The sequence below is a fragment of the Anolis sagrei genome, chromosome 2, assembly GCF_037176765.1.
Source record: "Anolis sagrei isolate rAnoSag1 chromosome 2, rAnoSag1.mat, whole genome shotgun sequence".
In the NCBI taxonomy this organism is placed as follows: Eukaryota; Metazoa; Chordata; class Lepidosauria; order Squamata; family Dactyloidae; genus Anolis; species Anolis sagrei.
In genome coordinates, this window is record NC_090022.1 from 136222912 (window position 1) to 136249638 (window position 26727).

Genomic DNA, 26727 nt, shown 5'->3' on the forward strand with positions numbered 1-26727 from the left:
ATGATGATTTCATTGGTTGTACTACTAGCTGTCGAAAGATTGGAAAACAAACTCACACAACACATGACTTTAACCCATTTGTTAGTCCAAACTTGAGTAAACCCATTGAACAAACTGTTGAATGAAGAATAAACAAGAATGTAGATCCCATTGATTCTACTCTATTTGAGACTAAGTATCCAGATCCAGGGGTACTTCCAGACAGTACCAAAATCCATGTCAAAGTGGGTTTTAAAAACCTGCTTTAGTGTGGATTCCCATCCTCACTCCCCCCAAAAACCCAGGCTTTCCCGGGGGGGAGCCCCCCAAATTTACCCCTAAAAATAAAGTAAAACTTAGCTGGCCACCATAAATTTGTTCCTCATGCCCTCCTGGCATGTCAGCAGATGGGGGAGAGGGCAAGGAAGAAAATCCCCCCTTCCCCAGTTTCCTGGCATGTCATGTCCTTACAAAGAGAAATGTTATAGCAGACAGGTAAGTTTTATCTTATTTTTAGGTGTAAATAGGAAAAAGCATGGCTCAAAAATTCAAAAGTTGGCAGTTGCTTTGAGTCTCTTTCAGGAGAGATAGGCATTGAACATTTGCCCTTTTTGTGTGTAAATCGCCCTGATTCCATTCGGGGAGATAGGGCAGTCTAAAAATAAAGCATTATATCATTTATAGATAAAACAGAGTATAAATGAATATAATGAATAATGAATAATGAATACATGCATGGCAATTGTCTTGAAACTTGTTCTATCATGGCCCCCCCATGGAGGTTACTTGTACGGTTGGTGGGGCCAGTGGTCTTGATGGGTCAAATTTCTGTTCAGCCTTGAACTGATAAAACAACGTAATCAGAAGTTTTCTTTCATCTAAAACATATGAAAGAGTTTTGTGAGATATCCAGGATATTTACTAAAATTTCAGAGCAGGAAAGTGTGTGGCAGGTACATTTCTGCCCTCTTAGTATATCAGGAGAAAAAGAAAACTGCTGCAGCCTCTCCTAGCTTGTCTGTTCTTCATTAATACGTTTTGCCATATTGCCAACACTCTACCATTGATTGGCCCCATATACCATGAGTTTCATCCACGAAATATTAGTGGATATGAGATGGCCCTCTGTATGTGTACAGAGAGAGGGGGGATTTCCAGAAGAGAACTGATAGGAGAGATAAAGACCAGCATTATCTCACTGCAAGTTATCTTATGTCCTACCCAAGTCATTAGCATTATAATGAAAGTCCCATATTTTCCTGATAACACATGCTTCTACCATAGTTATTTAACTGTGGCAGGTGATTATTAGGATCTTTATTTGCTTTTACTGGATTTTAAAAGGGCGCAGATTGAGATCTCCAATGCTTTTGCTCTCATAAGGATCCTCTGTTTAAAAATATAGCACACAAAATAGCATGTGTTAGTATTCTTATTTATAATGTGCAAATGGGGGGGGGGGTGGAATATCCCTCTGGGGATACTGAAAGCTCTGACAGGAAAAGAATCTTTGACTTTGAGTAGCTTGTCTAATGCTTTTGCTAATCTGAATCAAATACAAAGAATACCATTGTTCAACTTGGTTATGCCTGTCAACCAATGCTATTAGAGCTGGGAAAGCATTGCTATTGGAACCCCAGGTTCAAATTCTTTACAATGTAAGGGATAAAAAGAATGGTAAAAATATTCAAAAAATGATCAAAAGTGTGTCCTAAAGGTTGGAAAATCATGTCGAGGAGAAACCTGGACTGATAAGAATTTTTACAGTTTGGTATATATTCTAGGGAAAAACCACACAATTGCTCTCCTTTTTTGCATTCCTTTTTTAAAAATGAAAATTGTTTGCTGCATTCCTTAATGATATAGTCCATAATCTTATCATTTTTGTTTTATTTCCATCTTTTATATGAAGAGCACTAACATGAACTTTGCAAGGTAGATGAATCTGTCTTTTGGGGGTGACGGGAAAGAAAAACAGCAAATGGCAAGTCATTTGTGTGTGATGGCTGAGGGCCCTTCCAGAGAGTCATATAACCCAGAATATCAAGGCAGGAAAACCCACAATATCTACTTTGAATGGGATCATCTTAGTACAGTACACACTGTCATATATTCCAGTTCAAAGCAGATATTGTGGGATTTCCTGCCTTGATATTCTGGGTTATATGGCTGTGTGGAAGGACCCTGAGATTCAGTGTCCTTCCACCACATTCCTGCACTCTTTTCTCTCTTCCTTCTTCCTGAATCTTTTTTTAATACACCTGCTTTTTATTTGTTTTTTTTCTTCCTTTCCAAGAATTGGGGGAAAATGCCTTTTTGAATGCCAAAGCTCCAAAAGCCCCCAACCATCACGCTAATATTCAAAACAAGGTTTTCCAAACTCTGCACTATTCTTTTTTGTGTGCTCTCCATGGAAACCTGAAAGGTATGTGGTTGACTGATACCTTTTCTTAATTTAGCCAATATGTGCAAATGGAGAAATAAAAGGAGGGAAGGCTCTTAAATGCTCCAGGTGAGAGATGCCCAATTCAAAACTACAGAGGAAGAGTACAAGGTGCAGGGAGTGGAGCTGATAATATTCCCTTGTCTGTTTTTCTTTGCCGCTCCAGGCTCAGCAGGTTGAAGGCAAGTGGGAGGGCTGTTAGACACACCCATGTCCTTCCAGGCAGTAAAACGATCCTTTCGCTGCCCCCAACTCTTTCTAACGGATAAAAGGAGAGGAAGTGCCAGCTCGGAGGTTCAGAGGGACTCTTCTCTCTTTCATTCTACTGAAAGCCTCCCTTGCCATTTTTTTTAAAAGATCTCACTGCTTTTCTCTATAACTTTCTGAATATCCCAGCCTTGATCCTAAACTAGCCATGTCACAATTAAGTTACAGTTCTCGCTCATCTGCTGGGCCTGGTGGGTTTAGCCAGGTTCGAGTCAGCAGTGTATCTTCAACCCGTGGAGTTGGAGGGGGCAGCAGTTTTAGGAAACCAGGAGGCTTCGGCAGCAGCAGCCTCTACAACATGGGCTCTAGCAAGAGGATTTCCATGGGAGGTGGTGTTGGTGGTGGAGCCGGCTCCTTCAGTGTCCGGTCCTCATACGGATATGGTGGAGGCCTTGGAAGTGCCTACGGTGGAGGGTATGGTGGTCCGCTCCCATCACCAGGGATCCAAGAGGTTACCATCAATACGCAGCTCTTGTCCCCTCTCAACCTGGCAATTGACCCTACTATCCAGAGAGTACGCAAGGAGGAGAAGGAGCAGATCAAGACCCTCAACAACAAATTTGCATCCTTCATTGACAAGGTAGGATGTGCCACCTATTAACATCTTTAACATGAGTTTTTTTCCCTCTTTACTGGTCTCCACTTACACACATACAATTGCTATGAAGTTAGAGAGACATGGGGTGGGGGTAGGGGGAGACAGTGGTCTTTGCAGATCTTTCTTCTGAGGTTTTATATGAGTCAGCAGCTTTCCATTTCTGAATCCACCAACTCAAAGTTAGAACGCAGTGACTAAACCAAGCTGGCTATTTCCTGGTTACTTACCTCATTTATTGTGGGTATTGTGAGCATTTGCAGGTTCAGTACTTTTAAAAATTCAACTTTTGGATCAGTTTTACTTTTGGAGAAATGGAAGCTGTTTTCTTTCACATTACCAAAATGGTGTTCAGAGTCACAGGTGTATATATGTGTGTGCACACATGTTTGTGGCTGTGTTTTTGAAAATGGTACAGAATTACAGTAAGTTGTAATTTCTGAGCCCACATCTCTAAAAACAAGAAAGCCAAGGAAACAGATTTTGTAACATTAACATTTTTGTTCAACCCACTGTTTGGGCAAGGTTCCTGCTATAAAATCAATCAACTGTAATAGCACTTGTTTCACGTATTAATTCATCAGTTAATACAGCAACATTATGGCGCACAATGCCTTACAAGGTAAAAGGATACAGGTTCATAACCTAAGGCGATATAATCTGTTAAACCTGCTTCCTCTCCCTGAGTCATCTGTTTAAGTGTCTAAGATTACTATCCTATGCACATTTAACCCTATGCATATGCATATAACAAGCATGCATATAACTTGAGAGAGGGATACTTGAGAATAAGCCTATTTTTAAAAACTCATTTGTGTGTCACCTGCTATACCCTATTAAAGTTAGTCTGCATCTGCACTGAATAATGAATGTAATTTGACACCACTAACTGCAATAACTAAATGCAATAGAATTTGGGGATTTGTAGTTTGGTGAGGTACCATTGCATTGCACTATGGCAATTAAAGTGATTCTGAACTACATTAATTCTACAGTGCAGATGCACCTTTAGCGGGACATACTTCCAAGCAGACATACCTAGAATTGCATTGTCAGATATCCAGAGGTATCTCCCTTATAGTTCTGTATTATCACATAAGCATACTTGGCTCCTTCTACACTGCCATATAAAATGCAGATTATCTACTTTGAACTGGATTAAATGGCAGTGTAGATTTATATAATCCAGTTCAAATCAGATATTGTGGATTTTCTGCTTTGATAATCTGGATTATATGGCAGTGTAGAAGGGGTCTTTACTAGCCTTCTCCATGGTTTGATGTAATTAGATTTATCTGTACTTTCTCTATGATGTGCTAGGTTTCATAATAGTCCTCTGTGAGCATCTGAATTCAATATATATTCTCTAAAATGCTATACTCCAGCAAATCATTAACCATTCACATTCCCACTCATCTAATGAGGTCAATAGGCCACTAGTTTGGACAATGAGAGATCTGCTGAGGGGTGGGGTGTGCATGGCCATGGTCAGCCAGGAAGTTAGCTAGATGCTCTATGCTATTATCTTCCCACCTAACTCACTTCTTTATGGTGTTATGTGGTGGGTAGATGGGACACTGTCAATTTGAATGTAAGTCATCTTGACAATTTAGGATGTTAGTTAGGATGTTAGGATGTTACTCAGCTCAAATTTCTATCGATAGCAAAGGCCAAAAATTGTGCAAACATGAGCCTCAGCTCCCTACTACACAGCTGTATAAAATCCACAGTATCTGCTTTGAACTGGATTATATGACAGTTTACATTAGGGCCCCTTCCACCCAGTTGTAAAAGATCAACATTGAACTGGATTATATGGCAGTATGGATTCAGATACCCCAGTTTTAAGCAGATACTGTGGATTATCTGCCTTGATAGTCTGTGGAAGGGCCCTAAACTAATCCAGTTCCAATCAGATAATGTGGATTTTCTGCTTTGATAACCTGGATTATCTGAAGTGTAGACGGGGCCTCAATTTGAACTTGAGGACATTTCACAATTAGTTCTCTTTTTTGGGGCCCTTCCACACAGCCATATAACCCAGACTCTCAAGACAGATAATCCACAATATCTGCTTTGAAGTGGAATATCTGAATCCATATATTCCAGTTCAATGTGGATTTTATAAAGCTTGTGTGCAAGGGCTCTTGGAGACTCCAATTCCAGAATGTGACTTTCATGTGGACAAGATGATTCTGGAAAATATAATCCAAAATAAGTAATGTTTTCAAGCTCTGTCCTTATCCATTTGACAAATGAAAAACTTTTATAAAATCTAGTTTCTTTTTTGCATAATTTATTTAACCAGAAGGTTCCAGTTTGGCCTTTTCCCCTCTTCTGAGCAGTCAGTCTCCCTTCCTCCCACACCTTCATCTGACCAACATTCCTCAAGTGATTTATTATCATCCATCTAGCTAAGGGCCATACAGGCTCCTATTTTTCTCTTGCTTTTGTGGCATTTTAAGTCCTTGCCAGAAGAATGACAAACGTTTTGATATTCTGCCTGTGGCATCTTTCCAGGTCCGGTTCCTTGAGCAGCAAAACAAGATGCTGGAGACCAAATGGAGCCTCATGCAGGAGCAGAAGACCACAAGGAGCAACATGGTACCTCTCTTTGAGGGCTACATCAATAACCTGAGGAGACAGCTTGATGGCCTGATGAATGACAAGGGACGTCTGGAGGGGGAGCTGAGGAACATGCAGGATCTGGTTGAGGATTTCAAGAGCAAGTAATGTATCTTTGTAACAGTTTTGATGAGTGCCTGGGAGGCTCAAACAGCACCTCAAATTCTCCTTTAAGAGAAATATACACATAAAACAATTAAGTCTTTTGAACATCAACCCCATTAATGTTAAGGAAGCTGGGTGCATCTACAGTGCAGAATTGCTGCAGCTTGACATCAGCTTAATTTTCTTGGCTCAATGCTATGGAATCATAGGAATTGTAGTTTGGTGAGGTGCCAACACTCTTTTGCAGAGAATGCTGAAGATCTTATCAGATTACAACTCCAATGGATTCCTGAATAAGAGTACTGAAAATTACCAAGGCACAGTATCAGCTTACAAACAGGGGGCCTATGTTTTGCACAAACATTTGTGAAATTTTCACAAAACGTCCACTGACTGAGACAAAGTCATAAAAATTCATCAACCTTCTCATAAAATAGATTCAGTACTTATTCTGTGAAATGCTACACTTGTGAAAAGACTCTGTGGCACAATTCACTCACATTCCCACCCAACCACATCCAGTTCTCATAAGTGGGGGAATCTCCCACCCCATATCTTTCATCCCTGCATGCAAGAACAAAATAAATGGTGATTGCTGTCCTTGCTTGGCTTCACCCTTAGATTATTTGCATGATATGGAGGTATGATGGTTTGATCCCTCTTCCAGAACAGCATGGGGTAGCTTAGGCTGGATCTGCACTTTCATATAATCCAGTTTCAGAATGTAGATTAACTTCTTAATATGTGCCCCCTTCTACTCTGCCATATAAAATCCAGATTATCTGATTTGAATTGGATTATATGGAAGTGTGGACTCATATAATCCAGTTCAAAGCAGATAATGTGGATTATCTGATTTTATAAACTGGATTATATAGTGGTGTAGAAAGGTCATGAGTCTACACTACCATATAATCCAGTTCAATGCATTCAATCTGCATTCAGAAACTGGATTATATGGCAGTGTAGTTGGGACTTTAGCGTGGTAAATGAGGAACTCTACTGAAGGTTTTGGAGGATGATAGTAGACTTAAAATTCACAAATGCAACTATAATCTTACTTCAGGAGTGTTTTCTGCTGAGTGATTTTTCAAGGGTCTGGGGAGATTCATATAGTGTATACTGTCACAATATATGAATATCCCTATGTTGAACTCTTACCTGTTCCCATGAACATCTAAAGTCTGTCTGCATGCATGGCAGGGATCATTCAGAATAATGCATTGGATGGACTACTTTTATTCAATATTTTGGTAAGAAATCCCAAGAAAAGTAGTCTGTGCTGATGTGAAGTTATTGTAGCACCAGATTAAGAGAGAGGAATAAAGGGGCAAGGTTTTAGAAAAGAGGAAATGCTCTTATTGAACTATTACTAGACCATGGATGATGTCAATTTGTCATCTATGTGTGCTTGATTCCATCTTTAATTATTTCAAGGAGTTCTGAGCAGTGAACAAAGAGTAACATATCTATACAAACCCCCTTGGTTTGTCCTTTCAACAATCCTACAAGGCAGGGTTGTTGAAAGGGAAAAAAGTTGGCACAAAATCATCTTTTTGTAGCCTAATGAAGATCTGAACAAAAACCACCTCAGTTCAAATCCCATGCATTGTCAACTGAGCACTAATTGGAAACATTCCTATTTAGTGTAGAACTCCCAGAATCTCCAGCTGACATGACTAGGGGGAACTAGTATTCTGGAAGCTGCTGTTTAAAAAGAAGGAGTGTTCCCGATCTCTGCTGCTACTACCTCACCCCACTGATTCCAGATACCTTGAACTTGGGCTTGCAATTTTACATCTGTGTCATATAAAGCCATTGGTAATTATCCTTTTACTGCACACCCATATGTCGTTTTAATGTGTGCACTCAAAAAGGAAAGTTTACACATGCAGACCTCGACAACTGAGATCAGTTTCTTTGTGCAATCTGTTTAAAGAAATTGCATTCAGTCAGTGAAAGGTTATTATTTCCCTCTTTTTTCTTGGCAAAGGATTACTAAGGGTTACAGGATGGCAGTGGTGGAGAAATTAAACACTGTATCCATTGACAGCAGTGCATTAAACAAAGGACCCACCTGCTGTTATGAAAAAGAGCTCTATGGAGACAAGGGGAGGAAAGGTTGGCAGTTGCTCTGGATTAAGAGTTCCTTCTGCCTCCTGGGGGGAGTCCAACACGGGCCCGCTCTTCACTCATTCCCCTCCCCGCCACACCTGTAATTGTTTTAAAAAAATATAGCAGTTGGCTGGCAGGCAGGAACGAAAAGCAAACAACCTTGATAAACCCTCGGGGTGGGTCTCTATAGAGGAGAAAAGTCAATAACTAGTAATCCTTTTCCAGGTGCAGCCACAGTATTATAGCTGGTGTGACTTAGAGTGAATGGAAGTGGGGGGAATGTTGGGAAAGGCTTTGTTAATCGTTTTAATAAAAGTCCCACAACTTTCTAATCAAAGAGGCCTTTTATGTGTTACTAAATACACCTCTTTGTAGCACATTGAAACTACTCCTTCTTTGCTATCACCTTCTCAGAAAAACCTGGGATTAGGTTTGTGAGCATTCTCACCAAATGACTGTGTGTCCTATAACTCTATGGACTAAGCCTTACTCACATCATCACTATCATCATCATTTTATGTAGACCAGACATGTGGAAGGGCTCAGGCAGCCAAGGGCTGAACATAGCTGGGTCAAGCCTTAAGTATATCAAAACCATATAGGGTAGGGGGATCTGGAGTAGTAAAGCAAAAATAATAACTTCCCCAAACCCTACCTATATGTGAAGCAACAATCTCTGTATCAAGAGGATGCTGTTCTAGTGTGCAAGTGGCTCTCTGAATGAAGTAGCTATAAAGTGTGTTGTTTGCACTGTGTCCCAGGTCCTTTCCACACAACTGAATAAAATTCCACATTGTCTGCTTTGAACTGGGGTATATGGCAGTGTGGACTCAGATAACCCAGTTCAAAGCAGATATTATGGGATTTTCTGCCTTGATATTCTGTGATATATGGCTGTGTGGAAGGGCCCTCAGTCTAAGCTATGCTGTAGTTGTTAAGAGGTGACAATAAAACATCACACTGGAAATATTTGTAGGCCTTTCAGCATGAGAAACAAATGTGCATTTTTCAGATGCAACTTTCAGTTTGGATTTGGTCAGCATTTCTCCAGTCTGCAAAACATGAATGTGAAAGGCAGCAAAGGGGACCGATTTCCCTATTGTTAACGATGAATGAAAATTTCATTTGAGTTGGATTTTGATCACAATCAGCAAAAACTCTCAACAATTTATGTGAGGATATGTGTAACTGACTGGTATGATCAGTATAATGCAGGCTTCAGATCCTGGAATCTAGAATAGATAGAATAGCCTCCACTTCCTGCTCCTACAATTATAGGTTGAGTCTTCCTTATCAGGAAATCCAAAATCTGAAATACTCCAAAACATAACACTTTTATGCCACCAGCCAGTCATGTCCTCTTTTGTGGAAAGGGAGCTGATCACACATCCAGCATTCACTGAATTTTTTCTTCAGAAGCCTTATCGAGGGAACAAAAAGGAAGGGGGTGGGGTTATACAAGGCCCAGTAAATGGGCATGAAGGAAAAACTGCCCTGGAAGTGGACTGTATTGTGATCCCCTTGACTTCATCCTGTGTGCAGTCCAAACAAAATGAAACAGTCTTTTGGGGGGACAAGGTGAAGGAGTTTCCATTTCTTCCTGATTACTTTGCTAAAAGGATAGAAAGTTTGCTGACAATGTAGGAGGCATTTGGGATATGGGCTATTTATAAACCTTGAGTGAACGGGATTGCAGAAACTGGGGGACACACCCGTGTGTCCTGTCCCCCCCCCCCCCTGCCCAATCAGATTTCTGGTAGAATTAGAGCAGGGGCTCCTTATGGGAAAACCCAGTGAACACTTGATGTGTGAGTAGCCCTCCTTTCCTACTATCCATGCACAAATAAATATTCCAAAATCATAAGTATAAAATAAAATCCAAAATCTGAAAGGCATTGGCTCCCAAGCATTTTGGGTGAGGACTACTACTACCAGTAGTGTAGTAGTAGTAGTAGTAGTATTTGCTGCTTCTGGTACTTTCACCATTTAAAAAAAACCCAGAAGTATAATCATAAAATGCCTGTCTCACCTCTCAATGAATGAAGTGGGGCAAAGTCCATAAAAAGAACTTGTGTCAGTGGCATAGAGGAACCTTGGTTTCCAGGGTGTGGCACTGGCCACAGCCTTTTGAACACTTCTTTTCTTTAACCTCCTCCTCTCCCTCCCTGCTAACGTCCTTTTAGCAGGATGAGAGAAAAGCAGGAACAACCTAGCAAACACGGTTTGGGCAGCAGCAAAGCAAGAGATTGCTCTGTATTTTGTCTTTCGAGTTTATGCAACAGTATTTGTATTGGTAAATATTGAAACTGAACTCCACTACAGCCCCCAGGCCTGTAGACTTAAGATTGTTGCCTAACCAGTTAACCAGAGTAAGAATTAAGTAAGAGCTGGTGAGAGGTGAGGAGAAAGAATACTTTCTTCTTTTTATATGAAACAATATCACATTCTTAGTACTTTTCTATTTGTGAACTTTACATCTGATCTTTGGATCCTTTTGAGCAACTGGAGTTGCCTAATTAGTTGCCTTCCATTTTGCCTGCAGTAAGCTTGTCTATGTTTTTTGTTTCACTAATTAGGGTTACTACACATGGTAACATTAGTTCTGCAGCTATTTTATCTCAAAAAGGTAGGTAGGTAGGCAGGCAAGTGTTATCCAGGAAACCAGTGTATATCTCTTTCATTACATTAGAGCTCCTGGTGCGCAGTGGGTTAAACCCCTGTGCCGGCAGGACTGAAGACTGACAGGTCGCAGGTTCGAATCCGGGGAGAGGCGGATGAGCTCCCTCTATCAGCTCCAGCTCCTCGTGTGGGGATATGAGAGAAGCCTCCCACAAGGATGATAAAACATCCAATGATCCAGGCGTCCAATGGGCAACATCCTTGCAGATGGCCAATTCTCTCACACCAGAAACAACTTGCAATTTCTCAGGTCGCTCCTGACACAACCCAAAAAAAATTACAGTAGAGTTTTCCAACATTTCACATACTATTCTTACTAGCCTTAAAAAGAGAAAATTATATTGCTTGGTCTTGGTTTATAGGTTTATTTTGCTATGAATTGAAAAACAGTTTGCAAAAAAACAGTATCTGATATCATATTTCTGCCCCCCCCCCCAAAAAAAAATCTACAGTAGTTGCTTAGAAATCATTATTGTATGTGGGAGGCTCATCTGCAAGTTTGAAATCGTCTCCCAAATGAAGAAAATATCTGCTTCATTCCTGTTTGACAAGGTTGCTTAACATGGGCAAACAAAACATTTTACGATCCATCATCTAGAGAAATACATTTCATAACCTTTGCTGTCAGTATCAACCAATGCCAATAGCTAGCTCAGAATTAAGACATAGATTAAGACCTCTTCTGCACTGCCATATAATTCAGATTCTAAAATCAGATAATTTGCATTATCTACTTTGAACTGGAATATGTGTGTCCACACTGCCATATAATGCAGTTCAAAATAGATCATCTGGCTTTTATATGACAGTGTAGAAGGGGCCTCAGAATTAAAAATGAGGACCCATCTAACTGCATTACATGGTCAGTGTAGACCCATATAAAACAATTCAATGCAGTTAAATAACATTATATGAGCCTGCACTTATATATGTGTATATATATGAAACACTGACAACTCCAATGATGTTATAGGCCACATCTACACTAGCATATAATGCAGTTTCATGTAGACTCATACATGGTCAGAGTAGACTCATACATCAGACTGCAATACAAACCATATATATGGCTTGTATTGCAATCTGATGTATCAAACCTGCCCTAAAAACCCCCTTATATGTATTATCCTTAGCCAATGGCCATTTCAGCTGAGAATGATGTAGGCCAATGTACCTGGAGTATCCCAAGCTGAGGAACATTGTTTTATGCTCTTACCTGGAAAGAGCTCCCTTTGAACTCAATGGGATATAATTCAGCATGTGCTTGTACTGACAGCTTTTAAAAGCTGTAGTCACTGCTTTATTATTCTTAGACTCCAAATCTTAAGAACCTAAGAACAAGAATTATTTTTAAAGGTACAGTATTTTTATTTTTAAAAAGTTGGGATATGTGAATATGGGAGGAGTTCTTTTGTATTGAACGCAGAGGAGAATCCCACCATTCATATTATTGAACTCTTAAGGAATAAATTTTCACTCCAAGCTTGTATGTTGTTACTTTTTGGCTTGTTCTGCCAGTAAACTTAAACCATCTATTTCATTCTGCCTTCCCAACAGGTATGAAGATGAAATCAACAAGCGCACAACTGCAGAGAATGACTTTGTTGTGCTCAAAAAGGTGGGCGAAAAGCACTGTTTTCTTTCAGCCAATTTATTCACACAATCCCTGGCAATTTACTATGTGCAGGGATTTTCTTCCATACCCACCCACATTATAAAGTGGTACAATCCTCAAGAGCTGGAAAGAACATTTTCCTTGTGCAGCCAGGAGCCTTTTCTTCCCATATTTACATACCAAACAGACAAGGAAGAAAAGAAGGATAAAAGACACAAAGAAAGGACAGGTGGTTTCCTAAGGTCAAAGAGGTCAATAGTAACACGGGGATGGACAAAGGACATTCCATCAAGGTTAGGAAACCCTGTGGCCCATTAAATGTTGAGAACCTATTTCTCCCGGTCCCTTTTTGCTAGACAGGCAGCAGGGACTGATTTCCAAAGTGGATAAACAGGTTCCTAGATGGCTCTTATACTCAGGAAGCTATGGTACTGTTTGTCTGCCAACCCCCGAAGTAAAGACTCACAAATAAAGACACAACAACCAAGTCAATGGGTTCAAATTGGGCAACTTTTATTTAACGTTACCTATTTAAGTGCTTAACCTAACTCAAAGGGGTGTCGGGAACTGGTATAACAAACCCAGGTAGAATCACTACCCAATTTTAAGACAACAATTTTCGGGCGAAGCACCTGGGTTTCCTGGTAATAACCCCGGACCACCAAGCAAGGGAAATGAGTGAGGAGTCTCTTCTAAAGATCTTGCAGCCTGACTCCTCTCATTTCACGGCCATTTGACTTCACTTCACCTTTTAACTAAACAGTAGGTGAGTGTTTAATTTAATGGCCTATCACCCCTTAAGGGGGTGCCTTAGGTGCACACCGACTAAAGGATTTCCCTAACTATTTTACGCTAGCCTATTTAGCGATAGTCCACCATTCTATCTAGCCCCTAAACAGTATAGGGTAGGCAAAAAACCCTCCCCTTGAAACAAGAAGGGAAAAAATTCCTACCCGGTTCCATAGGCAACCTAAATTATACTGTTGATGGGCGGGAGTGGTGGGCAGCTTCCAGGCTCAGAATGAGCCTGGGTGGGGGCTGGCTTGTACAAACAGGCCATGCCCCCTAGTCCTCTGGAAGGTTCCATTGGAACCCATCCCTGCCTCGTGGGAGGCAGACAAATCATTTTCTCTCTCCCCATTTCACGGGGAGAGGAAATTTATTTAATTTAATGTATTGTGCATCCCTGATCCTACCCTGCAAACAGGAGAGGAACTTAATCTTTCTCCTTCCATCCCCAACTTTATTTTTTCTCTCATCCCATATTTGGGTAACACCCACAGTTGCATCACTATGGTTGGCACCAGTCAGTGTAGTAAATCAGCCCCCCCCCCCCCAAGTATGAACCTTCTCCTGTATCAAGCCATACCAAAAAGTCTAGCTAAAATATCAGATAATCTGACAGAAATGTGACTATAAAATGCTTCTTGGCAGGGATTTGGACTGGATGGCCCCACGAGATCTCTTCCAACTCTGATTCTATGATTCTTTGGACAGCTCCAGACAGGCCTTTATCCCAGAACCATCCATGTTTAAAAAAACGCGGATGTTCTAGGGGGGGCTGTCTACACACACCCCAGAAAGCACACACTTTCTGAGGTGGGTGTCCAGATGCTCTTGTGGGACTGATGTAATTCAATTCACTAGTACAATTTAATATTGCTAATAGGTGGCAATGGCATAATCCAATGGTTAACCATCAACCAGACTAGTCCCATTGATGCAATGGGGGGAAATGATGAGTCAATACTTAGGTCAGTTCCTTTAATTCATTGGGGACCAACCACTAGTCTTAAGCCAATTACGTTTATTGTGAATATGATGAATTGTTAGAACATGAAGGTTGTGTTTTTCATCAGGCCCCATAGTGGCAGCTGTCAACTTATTCCTGACCATTCCTGTCGAAATTTCATTTAGCTTTCTTGTGACATTTTCTCTTTTAGGATGTTGATGCTTCCTACATGAACAAAGTGGAACTGGAGTCCAAGGTGGATGGGCTCACTGATGAGATTAACTTTATGAGAGAACTCTATGAAGCAGTAAGTAAAACTCTCCATGCCAGAATCTCTCTTTTATGATACAAACAGAGGCCCTGAATCAGATTAAGTGAGTTTGTACTTGGATCATTCCTATTGTAACTGTAGTCTAATTTGGGTTCTGATTCATAGTGTTCATTGAACATTCTTTAATTAATCCTTTGGTTTGATACACAAGTGTGTCATTTGCAGGGGGCTGCAGGATTAAGATATAAAGGTTTTTGTGAGAAGCACCAATTTGTACCAGTTTGATGGAAGAGCAGAATATGTTCCACTGGAAGATCCAATTCCCCTTTTATAAGTTATTTGAAACCTGGAAAGTCACTAAATACAAATGAGGATGGGTTTCTCTGCTTATTTCTCCACTATGACGATGAAACTGTTGAAGATATTATAAAATTATAATCAAACAGTTTACTTTTCACTATGCTTACATCCCTTTGACTCATAGACTCCAGGCTGTTTGCCAAACTCAACCTTGACTTTGTCTCTAGCCAGCTAAGAGTTTGTTGCAAAGAAGCCACTAAGCCTTTGTTAAACGTATCCAGTTGGTTTCATGTGATTTTATATGTAATAGGTAAGAATCGTAAGGAGCTTAGCAAAGATGCTGTTTTAATATTGATTTCCTTGTGATGGGATGAACGCAGTACTGGCCCATTGCAGCAAGAAGTGAAGGAATGAAAACTTCTTCACTACCTCTGAGGATACTTGCCATAGATGCAGGTGAAACGTCAGGAGAGAATGCCTCTAGAACATGGCCATATAGCCCCTCCCCCCCAAAAAAAGCCTACAACAACCCAGTGATTCCGGTTATGAAAGCCTTCAACCATACAAAGAAAACTTCCATGCCTGTATCAATTTCTTGCAAAAACGTCTGGCAAGTTTCAGTGGGACATTTCTCCCCATTATTGTCTGTATATGATTAATCACATTCAGAAGAAAAGACAATGAGAGGTAGGAAAGAAATGAGTTGGATTTGCCTTTTTTGTGCAGCAGGGGTAGACCAAGTGGAACCCTCCATGTGCTGTTGGATTGTAAGCCCCATGAGCCCTACTTAGCATAGCCAATAGTGAGTAATGTTAGGAATTGCAATCCAGCACCTGGAAAGATGCATGATTCCCACCCCTATTTTAAGGGGCACCCTGCTAACACAATGTGATACATCATGTATTATTTGCAAGGTCTGTGGTACATTTGAGGGAAGCACATATGGATATGTATCCATTTCCAAAGTATGATCTTATACTTCTTTTTTGTTAAGTTCCATAAACATGTTCTAGTCATGGCAAAAATTCGTACAAAAATATGTAAATTAGAAAATAAATATAAAAATCTGTTTTTTTGGGGGGGGTGTGCATAAACGGAGCAGGAGAAGTTGAGTTTCATTCCACAAATTGGCATAAATGTCGAAAGAATAAGACTAGGATGTGGGTATATATCCAAAGATATAGGTTGCCTGGTCTGTAACAGAATGGATTAATTCCTGGCTTTGGGGCAGAATCTGTCGGGTTCTATTCACTCCTAACAATATCATTCCACTCATTTCCATTTCCAGTAAATTCACTAAGGTGTAACCTATATAAAAAAGAAAGTAGTATTGACTCTTGGTGGAGATAGCAGTTCAGCTTTTTAAAAAGGCAGGGCAATCTTCCCTCCCAAGTAGAGAGTGTTAGTTCAGGATAAATAATTCTTTGGCATTTAGCCAGAAGGAAGGAAGGAAGGAAGGAAGGAAGGAAGGAGACATAACTTCTGGATTTATGCTGAGCGCTTGTCCCAGAGAACAGAATTCCCTCTATCCAATTCAGGCTAAAATAACATCTGTTATTCACTCGCCCCTTTTCCAATATCATGTTCTCATTTACATCAAAGCTCTTACCAAGGAGATGGTTGGTAGAGAGTTTCTTGCTCTTTACTCTCTACTTTTATTATACCTTCTTAGACCCTATTGGGAGGTAGGGCAGGAGCTGTGTGCTTGTACCTTTAGTGTCATGGACCATATCCAATGTGGGAGGAAGAATATGGAATAAAGTTCTTCCCTGTACTTGTAGATTCCTCATCTGAGTTTCAGGAAAAAAACATTAGGTGAACAGGTGTACACACAGGTGTACACACATGATTATAGAAAAGACTGGCCCATGACAGTTTGCTTCCTGAGTCAAAGAATGAGGTGGTGCCCTCTTCATGCTTCCTGTTCTATGTACTAAAGCCTATTTGACTGCCAGTTGAAACAGATTTCTGCACTGATGATAGGAGCGAGGTCTCCTTTGCAACCTAAGTTTCCAGATGAACTTATGACACAGAGTAGGTAGTATATGCATTTATTTAATTTTCCAGGAACTGCGTGAACTGCATAACCAAATCTCCGATACTTCTGTTGTCCTTCAAATGGACAACAACCGAAACCTTGACCTGGATAGCATCATTGCTGAAGTCAAAGCTCAATACGAGGATATTGCTAACAAGAGCAGAGCGGAGGCTGAGGCTTTCTATCAAACCAAGGTGAGTTGTGCTGGAAAAGTGAGAAAAACTAGCTCAGTATATTACTTGTGTGCCTTGATGATGATTGGGTGGCACAATTACACCCCCAAACATTTCAGGTTTGCACATTTTCCTATTTCTGTGTTTTAGTTAAAAACAATGTTACCTACAAATGAATCTCCAAGGATGATTGCAACCTTATCCTTTGTTGTCTCTGATAGAGTCCTATAAAGCTTGTAGCTCTTCGATGTACCCTGAGTAGAAAACATGTTAGGGTTGTCATCAGTCCAAGCATTCACCCTTCTTCCTCTATTGCTTTATTGGGTGATCCTTATTGTACGCAGTCCTCCAGGAGTCTTGAAACAGTAAACAAAGAGATCAACACAAACATATATAATAAGTTAGACGGCACTGTGGCAACCTTGCTGACACTAGGTTTTTGTATCATAACCTCATACTTGTCTACTCATACTTTCAGCAAATATCCATTACACTTTCATGTACTGTATGCCCACCTCTCGACACCTCTCATCTTGTACTTACTCACATGTGTACTATTTTGCTCAGCTAGTAACACACACTGCATCTTACACCTAAGTGACTCTGTACAATTCCCTCCAATCCTAAGAATAGGAAATAAGTACCAAAATTCTATGATTGGAGCAGGAAGGAGGGATTTCACTTTAGAATGGTGGGATAGGAAATACTGTTCTCTGAATATGTGGATAGCTGGCCACTCCTATTGGCTTCAAGTGGGTGTGAACCCACTTGAGGAATAACCACAAGGCTTATGGCAAGTCTTCAATCTCTTAAGACTCCTCATGCCATCTTTTTTTCTCCTGAACAAATCAAACACATACTCCCTTTCCAGGAGCAGTGATTTGCCATTTTAATGATGCTTTGATTCTCAAAGCCAGAGGTGGACTTATAGTCATTTCTACAATATTTTGTAGTTTTTGGCATTCACTGCAGTCCTCAAAGGAGCCCAGAGATTGAAAATGGCAATTGAGTCTATCAAGCTTACCCTACTTGATACTGGGAATTACAGGAACAGGGGCAAAAACATGAAGTAACCATTTATGAAACAAACTAACACATTTTTTGGTTAGTTCATTTCCCAAGCTCTTTCAGATGTCATTTAAATCCTATCTTTCCAAGCAATGGTTGAAACAGTCTGTTTCTTAAAAGAAACATTTTATCTCACAGTTCAGTAAGACTATTGCCATCTCAAATCACTCTCCAACACAACTGAAGGTCCACCTGCACTTCCATTTGTAGCCACTTTAACTTTCATAACTTAATGCTATGCAGTCATGGGAGCCTTAGTTTTACAAAGTCTTTAGCTTCTCTGTCAAAAAGTGCTGGTACCTCATCAAATCACAGATCCCAGGATTCTATAGCATTGAACCATGGCAATCAAAGTGGCATTAAATTGCATTGATTCTACAGTATAGAGGCAACCTAAGACCCCATCTACACTACCATATTGTGCATTTTGAAACTGAATTATATAGTCAGTGTGAACTAATATAATGCCATTTAACTGGACTGAACTGCATTATATGAATCTACACTGACCATCCAATGTAATTTCAAACTGCATTATATGGTAGTGTAGATGGGACCTAAGAAACCAGCAAGGAGCTAATGCAGATGAACTGTTTATTATGCATTAGTGCCTCATGTTTCCCATCTTTTATTCCAATACATCCAGAGCCATGTACATGGCTCCACTCCACTTTAACTTCACAACATCCTGTGAAGTGAGTCTGGCAGATAGCAGATTAGACCCTAGGACCACTCATTGGTCTGATTGCTCTTGACAGTTGCACTGAATCAATGGAATCTCTGTGTGTGGGTTCAAGAATCAGTTCATAGAATCTACTCTAGTTGGATTTAACCTCAGCTTATGTCTGAAAGCTCACTTCTTATTTTCTATCAAGTCACTGAATGGTTGCTACTCACATCTTTGAGGAAAAAGCATGACTGGCTACCATTCATTCTTCTAATGGAAAGGAGAGCATGGTTGGTATTCACAGCAGAGGAGAAGTAGTAAAATGCTGAATGGAGTAAAAAACCTGCATGTTATTTTAGGGATATGGTCTTGATTTTGGAGGGAGGAGTTTGTGAGAGGAAATGATAGGAAGGTGTATTATGTCTGATATCAAGTACAAGGTTCCTCCAAACCATTCAACTCTTAGATCTTCAACAATATTCTCTAAGCAAGAATACAAAGGAGGCAAATGATGTGTGGAAAGAAAAAGCCCATAACCCTTGTACTGCAAGAGTTTGCCTTCCTCAATTCTTCTGACATTTAATCACTTTAGTATACTCAGGAATTGAAGTTTTGTGTCTTTTGTAGGAAATACTTTTTTGCATTCTCTTATTTCAATTCTTATCTTCAGTATGAGGCCCTGCAACTCACTGCTGGGAAGCATGGGGATGACCTGAGGTCCACCAAGACTGAGATTTCAGAGCTTAACCGTACAATCCAGAGGCTGCAGGCTGAGATTGAAAATGTGAAAAATCAGGTAAGAAAGCAGAAGGAACTCAAACATATATTTTAAAATGGAATACATATTCTGAATTCACAAATTATAAATAGGATTGTGGAGGATTTTGTTAAAACACATTTTGGTGAACATTTATAAGATGTGCACTTCCTGAATTTAAATAGGAACTAAAATGCTGGCAGTTTCCTATCTCTGTGGAATAACCTTTGGTTTAGACAATACTCATATCGAAATATACAATTTTTGTCTCCAATTCTTCTCTTTACTAATGCATGAGGTTGACTTATACACAAGTATGTATGGTAATCAGTAAAAAGAATTTAGAGATGTGATCCAAAGATCTACCACTTTATATTTGTTTTAACCCTCTCAAATTATTATGCTGATGCCATGACAATTTCCCCCAGGAAGTTTTCCCCTCCAAGGTCTGTCTGTCCTCTTGCAAGTGTTGTCAAAAAGAAAAGAAAAGAAAAGAAAAGAAAAGAAAAGAAAAGAAAAGAAAAGAAAAGAAGTAATTCTGTTGATTGATGGCTGCCCGCAAGGACTGGATATTTCATGATGAATGAACTAGGGAGCTTTCACAAAAGCAGAAAGATAAGCCATTGTGAATCACTCCCCATCATGTTTGTTTGCCTTCAAGGCAGGGTGGCTTCAGCAAACATCCACATGGAAGCAATGCAAACAGTGTATCAGTGATTAAAGTATGGGAGCCTTGAAACCCAGGTGTCCAGCAATACACCCTTCCTCTCTGGTGTTTGCATGGCACCCTTGGCATTGCGCCACATGAGAGTATAGAACTGATAATAAGCAATGGTAATGCAAGAACTGCATTAGTCATTGACATCTGTGCCAAATAACTAATAATCTTTGACTCTTGTGATCATTTATTGGCCATAAGCTGTTGCAGACTCAGCAAAGATAGGGTACAAAGGACAAATGAGTTTAAGACTGTCTTTAAAAAAACACTTGTAATGTATTGGTCCCTCATTATTGGAAGCTGTCTTGTACTAAGTCATATCATTGATCTAACTGGGCATAGCAACATAATCTCAGGATGAGAGGTCTCCACCCTGAGCTAGTACCTCTTGCCTACAGATGCCAGAGTGTGGATTTGTGGACGTTTTACATCCAAAGCAAGAGTACTGCCACTCAGATATGTTCCCTCCTCTGATTCAGGAAGCTACCTTTCACTGAGTGATATGATTGGTTCACAGTATTGTCTATTTAGAAGTAAAGATCATGTCTCTTTCTAGCCCAAAATCCAACAGCCCAAGATACCTAACCATTGGTGAGGGATCCTTGCAAGGTGTACAATGGTCTCGTAAAATCTGAAAGGCTGTGTGGTCCCCAACTTTGGCCCAGTCTCTCTGGCTAGAGGCTCCTTAGGACCTCAGGTGGACACTTTCTCTAGTCTTTTAACCTGAGAGTCTTTCAAATGAAGATGCAAAGGACTGAAACTTTGACTTTCTAAATGCAGTTTCTCCCACCAAGACATCACCTTCGCCTTCCTTTAAAAGAGAAACCATCTAATTTTTGTCTGGTTGGGGCTGGGAGGTGAAGAGGATACAGCTCTGTTGTGACTTCTACAGAGAGATTGACTAATTCCTAGCATGTGCACATGTTGATGCTAAAGCTCCCCTAGGACCAAATTCAGTTACTACTCTTAATTAGAATACAGTGATTGAATCAATGACATTTACATGAATGTTGATTTACCAATAAATTCATTTGGCCTTCTTCAGTTGGGATTTATAATTGGATTTATACCTTTGGTACCTTATACATAGAAAATGTGAAAAAAGTGGTAGACAGCCTTCCTCTCTGATGTGCTACTTTTCTATTTTCAGGGAGGCTATTTTTAAAAAAGATGATACCTCTCCTATTTAGAATTAGGTGTCACAGTGCATTATACAGTCTTTACATTACACATCCTGGTGCAGACCTGGAGCCCTTGTGGTTTAAATCAGTTGTTCTAATTTAGCAATATTGGCTCACCAAAAGTGCATTCAGCTTAGCATGGAGTCAATTGTAGTAACGATACAGTCTTCCTTCATATTTATCAAAGGCCTCATAACAAAGAGCTCATGATCTTGGTGAAATCATTTCTGTGCACCATATCAGATTGTATGGAGGTTATCACAGGACTGATTTTTTTCATCATTTGAAGAAGGTCTCATGACTGATAGAAAAATAGATTGCAGAGTTCTACCCAGATGCATGCATTTTCTATGTGACCTTTTCTGCACACTTCCCCACTGTCCAACTCACGAGGACAGAAAAAGAATAGGGTGAACATTTGAATGATCCTATGTCTTGTTTTCTTAGCGTGGCAAACTGGAAACAGCCATTGCTGAGGCAGAGGAACGTGGAGAGCTGGCTGTCAAAGATGCCAGGGCCAAACTACAAGAGCTGGAGAATGCCCTCAATAAGGCAAAGCAAGAGATGGCCCGCCAACTGCGAGAGTACCAGGAGCTCATGAATGTCAAGATGTCTCTAGATATTGAGATTGCCACCTACAGGAAGCTGCTGGAAGGAGAAGAGAGCCGGTTAGTGTCAGGATGCAATGCTTCAAGCATTATACCCATTTAACAACATTGCAACATTTATTAACTAGTTGGCTTGCTGATTGGTTTGGTAATGAATCAGTTAGTCCAGTGCACCAATATTTATATCTTGATTAAATGTCTACTTCCCAATTAATCCAAAATATCTATATCTGTTTAATGTAAATGTGGACACACACAGGTAAAGACACCTGCACATATCCAATTGCTTGCTCCAACAAGAACAAACCTATTGGATCAATTGCCCAATGGCAAATGTATTAAATCCAATTGATTCAATTGATCTACTCTTGTTGGATATAAATCACAGGTCCAAGTATAGTAATCTCACCTTCACCTTTTCAAATATATACTCTCACTATATTGCTGCAAGTAAAGTAGTGAATGATTTCTTAACATAGACTTTATGCAGAGGAAGCATTTCTTTGCACATACAACTCTGATTTCTACCCATATGAAGATTTAACCAATCACTTATATGTTAAATTGACTGAGATGTCTTTAATCAGGAGGCAACCAATTGATATTGGCGTTAGTAATAGGAGTTGGAAAGCTGTAATAATCATAGCCAAGTAGCTCTATCCTTCTTTTAAATACTCCCCCCCCCCCCATTTTGGCACCATCCCTTCACATTTATAGATGTGACCTAATTTGATGGTAAAAGATAACAGTAACATTATATACATTATTATGAAAATTGCACAACATAACTTTCCCTCATTGCTATTTCCATATACACTCAAAATGAAGGTCTTTCATCCAGTGCAATTGGCAAGATTCTCAGTAGGGCATGAGCACTGGTTTCTCCTTTCTTAAACATTAAGTGCTACCTATGGGACAAACCTGGGGTAAGGGCGGACCCTTACCACTCCAATTACACTAACAGCAAATAACAGACATTTGATATGTTTGACAACTGTCCTCCTTAAATCAAACCAAAACAATTACCCCAGTTTGGCTCATATGACCTTTTGTCATGAAATGCTTCCTTCATTCCCAGATAGTGTGCTAAAATTCTGGATTTATTTGTAATAGCCTGTGGGTGGGTGTATGAGAAAGATAACAGTCATCATTTGCACAAAAGCCCAATTCATCCCCATGTATAAACATCACATTTTAAAAAAAGCAATTATCAGGTTTCATTTCACCAGTAAAAATTGCTTCCTTCAGCCCTTTCTGGAGGTTTCACCCATGTGTTATCAAGGAAACATGTATGTTAGCTGTTTTACTGTCACATTTTTCTGTCACATTTAGAGACCACAATCTAGCATATATTTTATTACATTGAATACATTGCCAATTGAAGTTCTAGACTTAGAAATGTCCAAGCAACTCATTTCCGTAGGACAGTTTTACTACTGAAATGGAGCTCTATGGGCTACTGAATATCAGAGATAGCAAACTGATGGACTAAATGAACGCATAGCACGATCTGGCTTGATGTTTCTTGGTATCTTCTAGAGCTTGAATAGGTGCATTAAATATTAGCAACTACCAAATGGAACACAGATGTGCCCTCTGAATATTTCATATCATACACAGTTTCTTTTGTATTTCTGTTAGTATCCTTTGGGCATGATTCGAAAGGTGAGAACAAATCCCCATTTAGCTTAATCATTTCCTCTCTCCACAGGTTGGCTGGTGATGGAGCTGGTTCTGTGAGCATGAGTAAGTTTCCTTTGTATTACTTAACTTCCCTTGAGTTCTACTGTAAATATCAGAGAACACATTGAAACCCAACATATAAGCTACTGAAAGGTAGGGTGTGTCTGGAAGAGTGAAGTCATATCTCTGGATATCCATGGATGGATGGATAGATAGAAGAGAGGAAAAGAAGAGTGGGGGGGGGGGGATGATCATGGATTCCAAGGATATTTAAGTTTTAAATTTTTGAGATCATTCTGTGTTTCAGCCAGTGTTCCAGAGAGTAAATTTTGCCACACTCAAGAATTGTCAATTCCTAGAATAAAAACTATGTTTTAATTTGATTTCATCCAGAAGCTAGGCATTGGTAACAACATTTACAAATAAAAGAAGCTTAAAACCAACAGCAACCAAACAACCAATTAAACTAAAATGGGAATGACGTAACTGTTGCTTTCTAGATATAATGGACCAAATAATAATAATAATAATAATAATAATAATAATAATAATAATAGCAGCTTATATTAAATATACGAAATCCAGCAATATATATCTTGTTTGCTGTGGCATACTGTGTTTTTTGTGTCAGTAAAAAAAAAGCTTTATTCTCATATCCCGCCACCATGATCCCAAAGGGACATGGGGCGGTTTACACATGGCATGAAAGTGCCTAAAACAGAACATAAAATAAAACACAATATAAAATACAATTCAATAAAACACTAAGCATATAAAACAACAATATAAAACCCAATTAAAACATCAATCAGACCCTGTCAGCATGGCTGGTAATAAGGAATGATAGCAATCATAGTTCAGCCAACTCAAGAAAGATTATGTCCTCCCCATTTTTTATTAAACATACCCTGTGTGCTCTGAACCAGACACCTAAATGCAGACAAAAAATGGTAGTTTTACAATAATAATAATAATAATAATCATCATCATCATCATCATCATCATCATACATTTCTAACCCGCACTGCTCTCCCCGAAGGGACTCAGGGCGGCTAGCACTCTGGGCAGCTAGGTTAAATCTAGCACAGGTTTAGAGTAGGCAGCCATTATCGCAGCCTTGCAAAGGTGTCCATTACATATTTTGTTGTGATTGACACCAATGGTATATGATCCATTATAATTAGGCTGCCCACAGTTACTTTGGCTGCAGCTTCTCCCTAGGCAATAGTGGTGGACCACACTGGGTGATACCATCAAAGGGGTGACACCCAAAGTCTGCCTTTAAAAATAATTGAAGTGTTTCAACAGAAATTTATGATTGTTTATAAAAAAAATAAACCCGTGGTTATAACCACAGAAGCATTTTTCATAAGCCCAACTTACAGGTAAATTATATCAATATAACTATAAAGCTAAAACTCTGTGCTAATGTACTCTTTTAACCTTATAATTATGCACATGTGCTCTAGTCTGAGCAGGCATGTAGCCAGGGGGGGGGGCTCGGGGGGCTTCAGCCCCCCCCAAAATTCTCATGGTGGTTCGCAAAAAGGCCTTACTGGTGCATTATTTAAACTTATGTTTATTAATATCATGATTTGATCACCATTCTCAATATATCCCATATGTATGGGGGTATTGGGGTAATGATACAAAAGGTTTGCTAAGCTAGACCCTCTTTCACTCAGACTCAGCCCCCCCCGAAACTCAGCCCCCCCCCCCCCCCCGAAACCCCCTCTGAAAATTTTTTAGCCCCCCCCGAAACGAAATCCTGGCTACGGGCCTGAGTCTGAGCTGTCATTATGACCCAGTTACAATGACTCTTAGTTTAGTCTGCAAGTGCTACAAACACACACTCTTCTTTTCATTGCTGCTGGTCTTTATGGTCACTGATTTTTGTCATTACATTCAGATATATATTACAAATTATGATTTATGAGTAACAAAAATATTACTAAGGATTCTGTATGGTCTGGTACAGGAAAAGATCCATGGGACAGAGACCATGAGTCACCACAATGGGTGACAACAACCTATAGATTAATTTATTTGCAGTATTTCTAGTCCGCCTTTCTCAGCCCTAAGGCGACTCAAGGCACGTGGAACTTTCTTGGAGTAGTCATTGAATCGATCCTAGCTAATTAGGCATCCTGCCATGAATGGGGATACAGTAGTGGTCTGAAACATAAAAAAATGTTTCTGAAGACAACATAATGATGTCTCTGAGGACAAGTGAAGTCAATTGCATTTTTGAACAAAGCCAATTTTTTCTTATGTCTCATGTAAACACATAATTTTCTTCTGTCTGGCAGCTGTCCTCAACACCACTGGTAGTTCTGCATATGGCAGTGGAGGTGGCGGCTATGGCTATGGAATTGGCCTTGGGAGTGGAATGGGCAGTCGAAACATCGGCTTCTCCTCTGGTGGTGGCCAGGGCAACATTAAAACGTCATACACCATGTCCTCAAGCACAAGCCAGCGAAGTGTCAGAAACTAAGCTCCAGACAGCCAAGGGCATCAAAGCCTGAAACAAAGAAGATACCAGTCTCCCCCATACTATGATATCTACCCACATCAATAGCAGAAAATGAAAGAAAATACTAGGAAATAAAGGGTGTTTTGTTGTCCCCCAACTACCAAATTGCATTCACAGTCCAGCAACAAAGCTTGAAATGTCAGTGCTATATTCTGTGTGAACACAGCTCGAGAAGCCTAAATTTTGGTGCTGATTCCATTCAGATCAAGGGGAGCCCTACGGTTGGTTTCACTGACCAAAGGGCTATCCTGGATAGTGAAATTCAAAGTCAGTGTTCCCTCATCCTTTGCTTTTGAGATGTCTTAGACTACAATTCCCATTTTCCACAGCACCGTAGAGGTTGTGAACATTGACTGGTGGGCATTGTAGTCTGACCTATCTGGAAAGCACCAAATTGCAAAAACCTGTTCTAAAATATCCAGGTAAATTTCATACTGTGTATTTTTGATGCAGAAATAGCCTCTCCTTTATCTCATTTTCTCCTTTCTTTGTCTCATGAGCCATCTCATTTTCCCTGGAAGAAAAACAAATGTAGACAATAATAAAACTGGAGTTTTCCTCTCTCCAAAAATACA

The 26727-nt window shown here is 39.9% G+C and overlaps 1 protein-coding gene across 1 annotated transcript; it reads left to right on the forward strand.

Annotated features, from left to right (window-relative positions):
* The first annotated feature begins 2662 nt into the window (after positions 1 to 2662).
* On the forward strand, positions 2663 to 26727 carry LOC132768390 (keratin, type II cytoskeletal cochleal-like). The gene is made up of 9 exons (XM_060764208.2): positions 2663 to 3269; positions 5805 to 6013; positions 12366 to 12426; positions 14367 to 14462; positions 16794 to 16958; positions 19343 to 19468; positions 21776 to 21996; positions 23648 to 23682; positions 25929 to 26727. Exons 1-9 carry the CDS (start codon positions 2838 to 2840, stop codon positions 26111 to 26113), a joined length of 1530 nt encoding a protein of 509 aa, XP_060620191.2. The 5' UTR covers positions 2663 to 2837; the 3' UTR covers positions 26114 to 26727.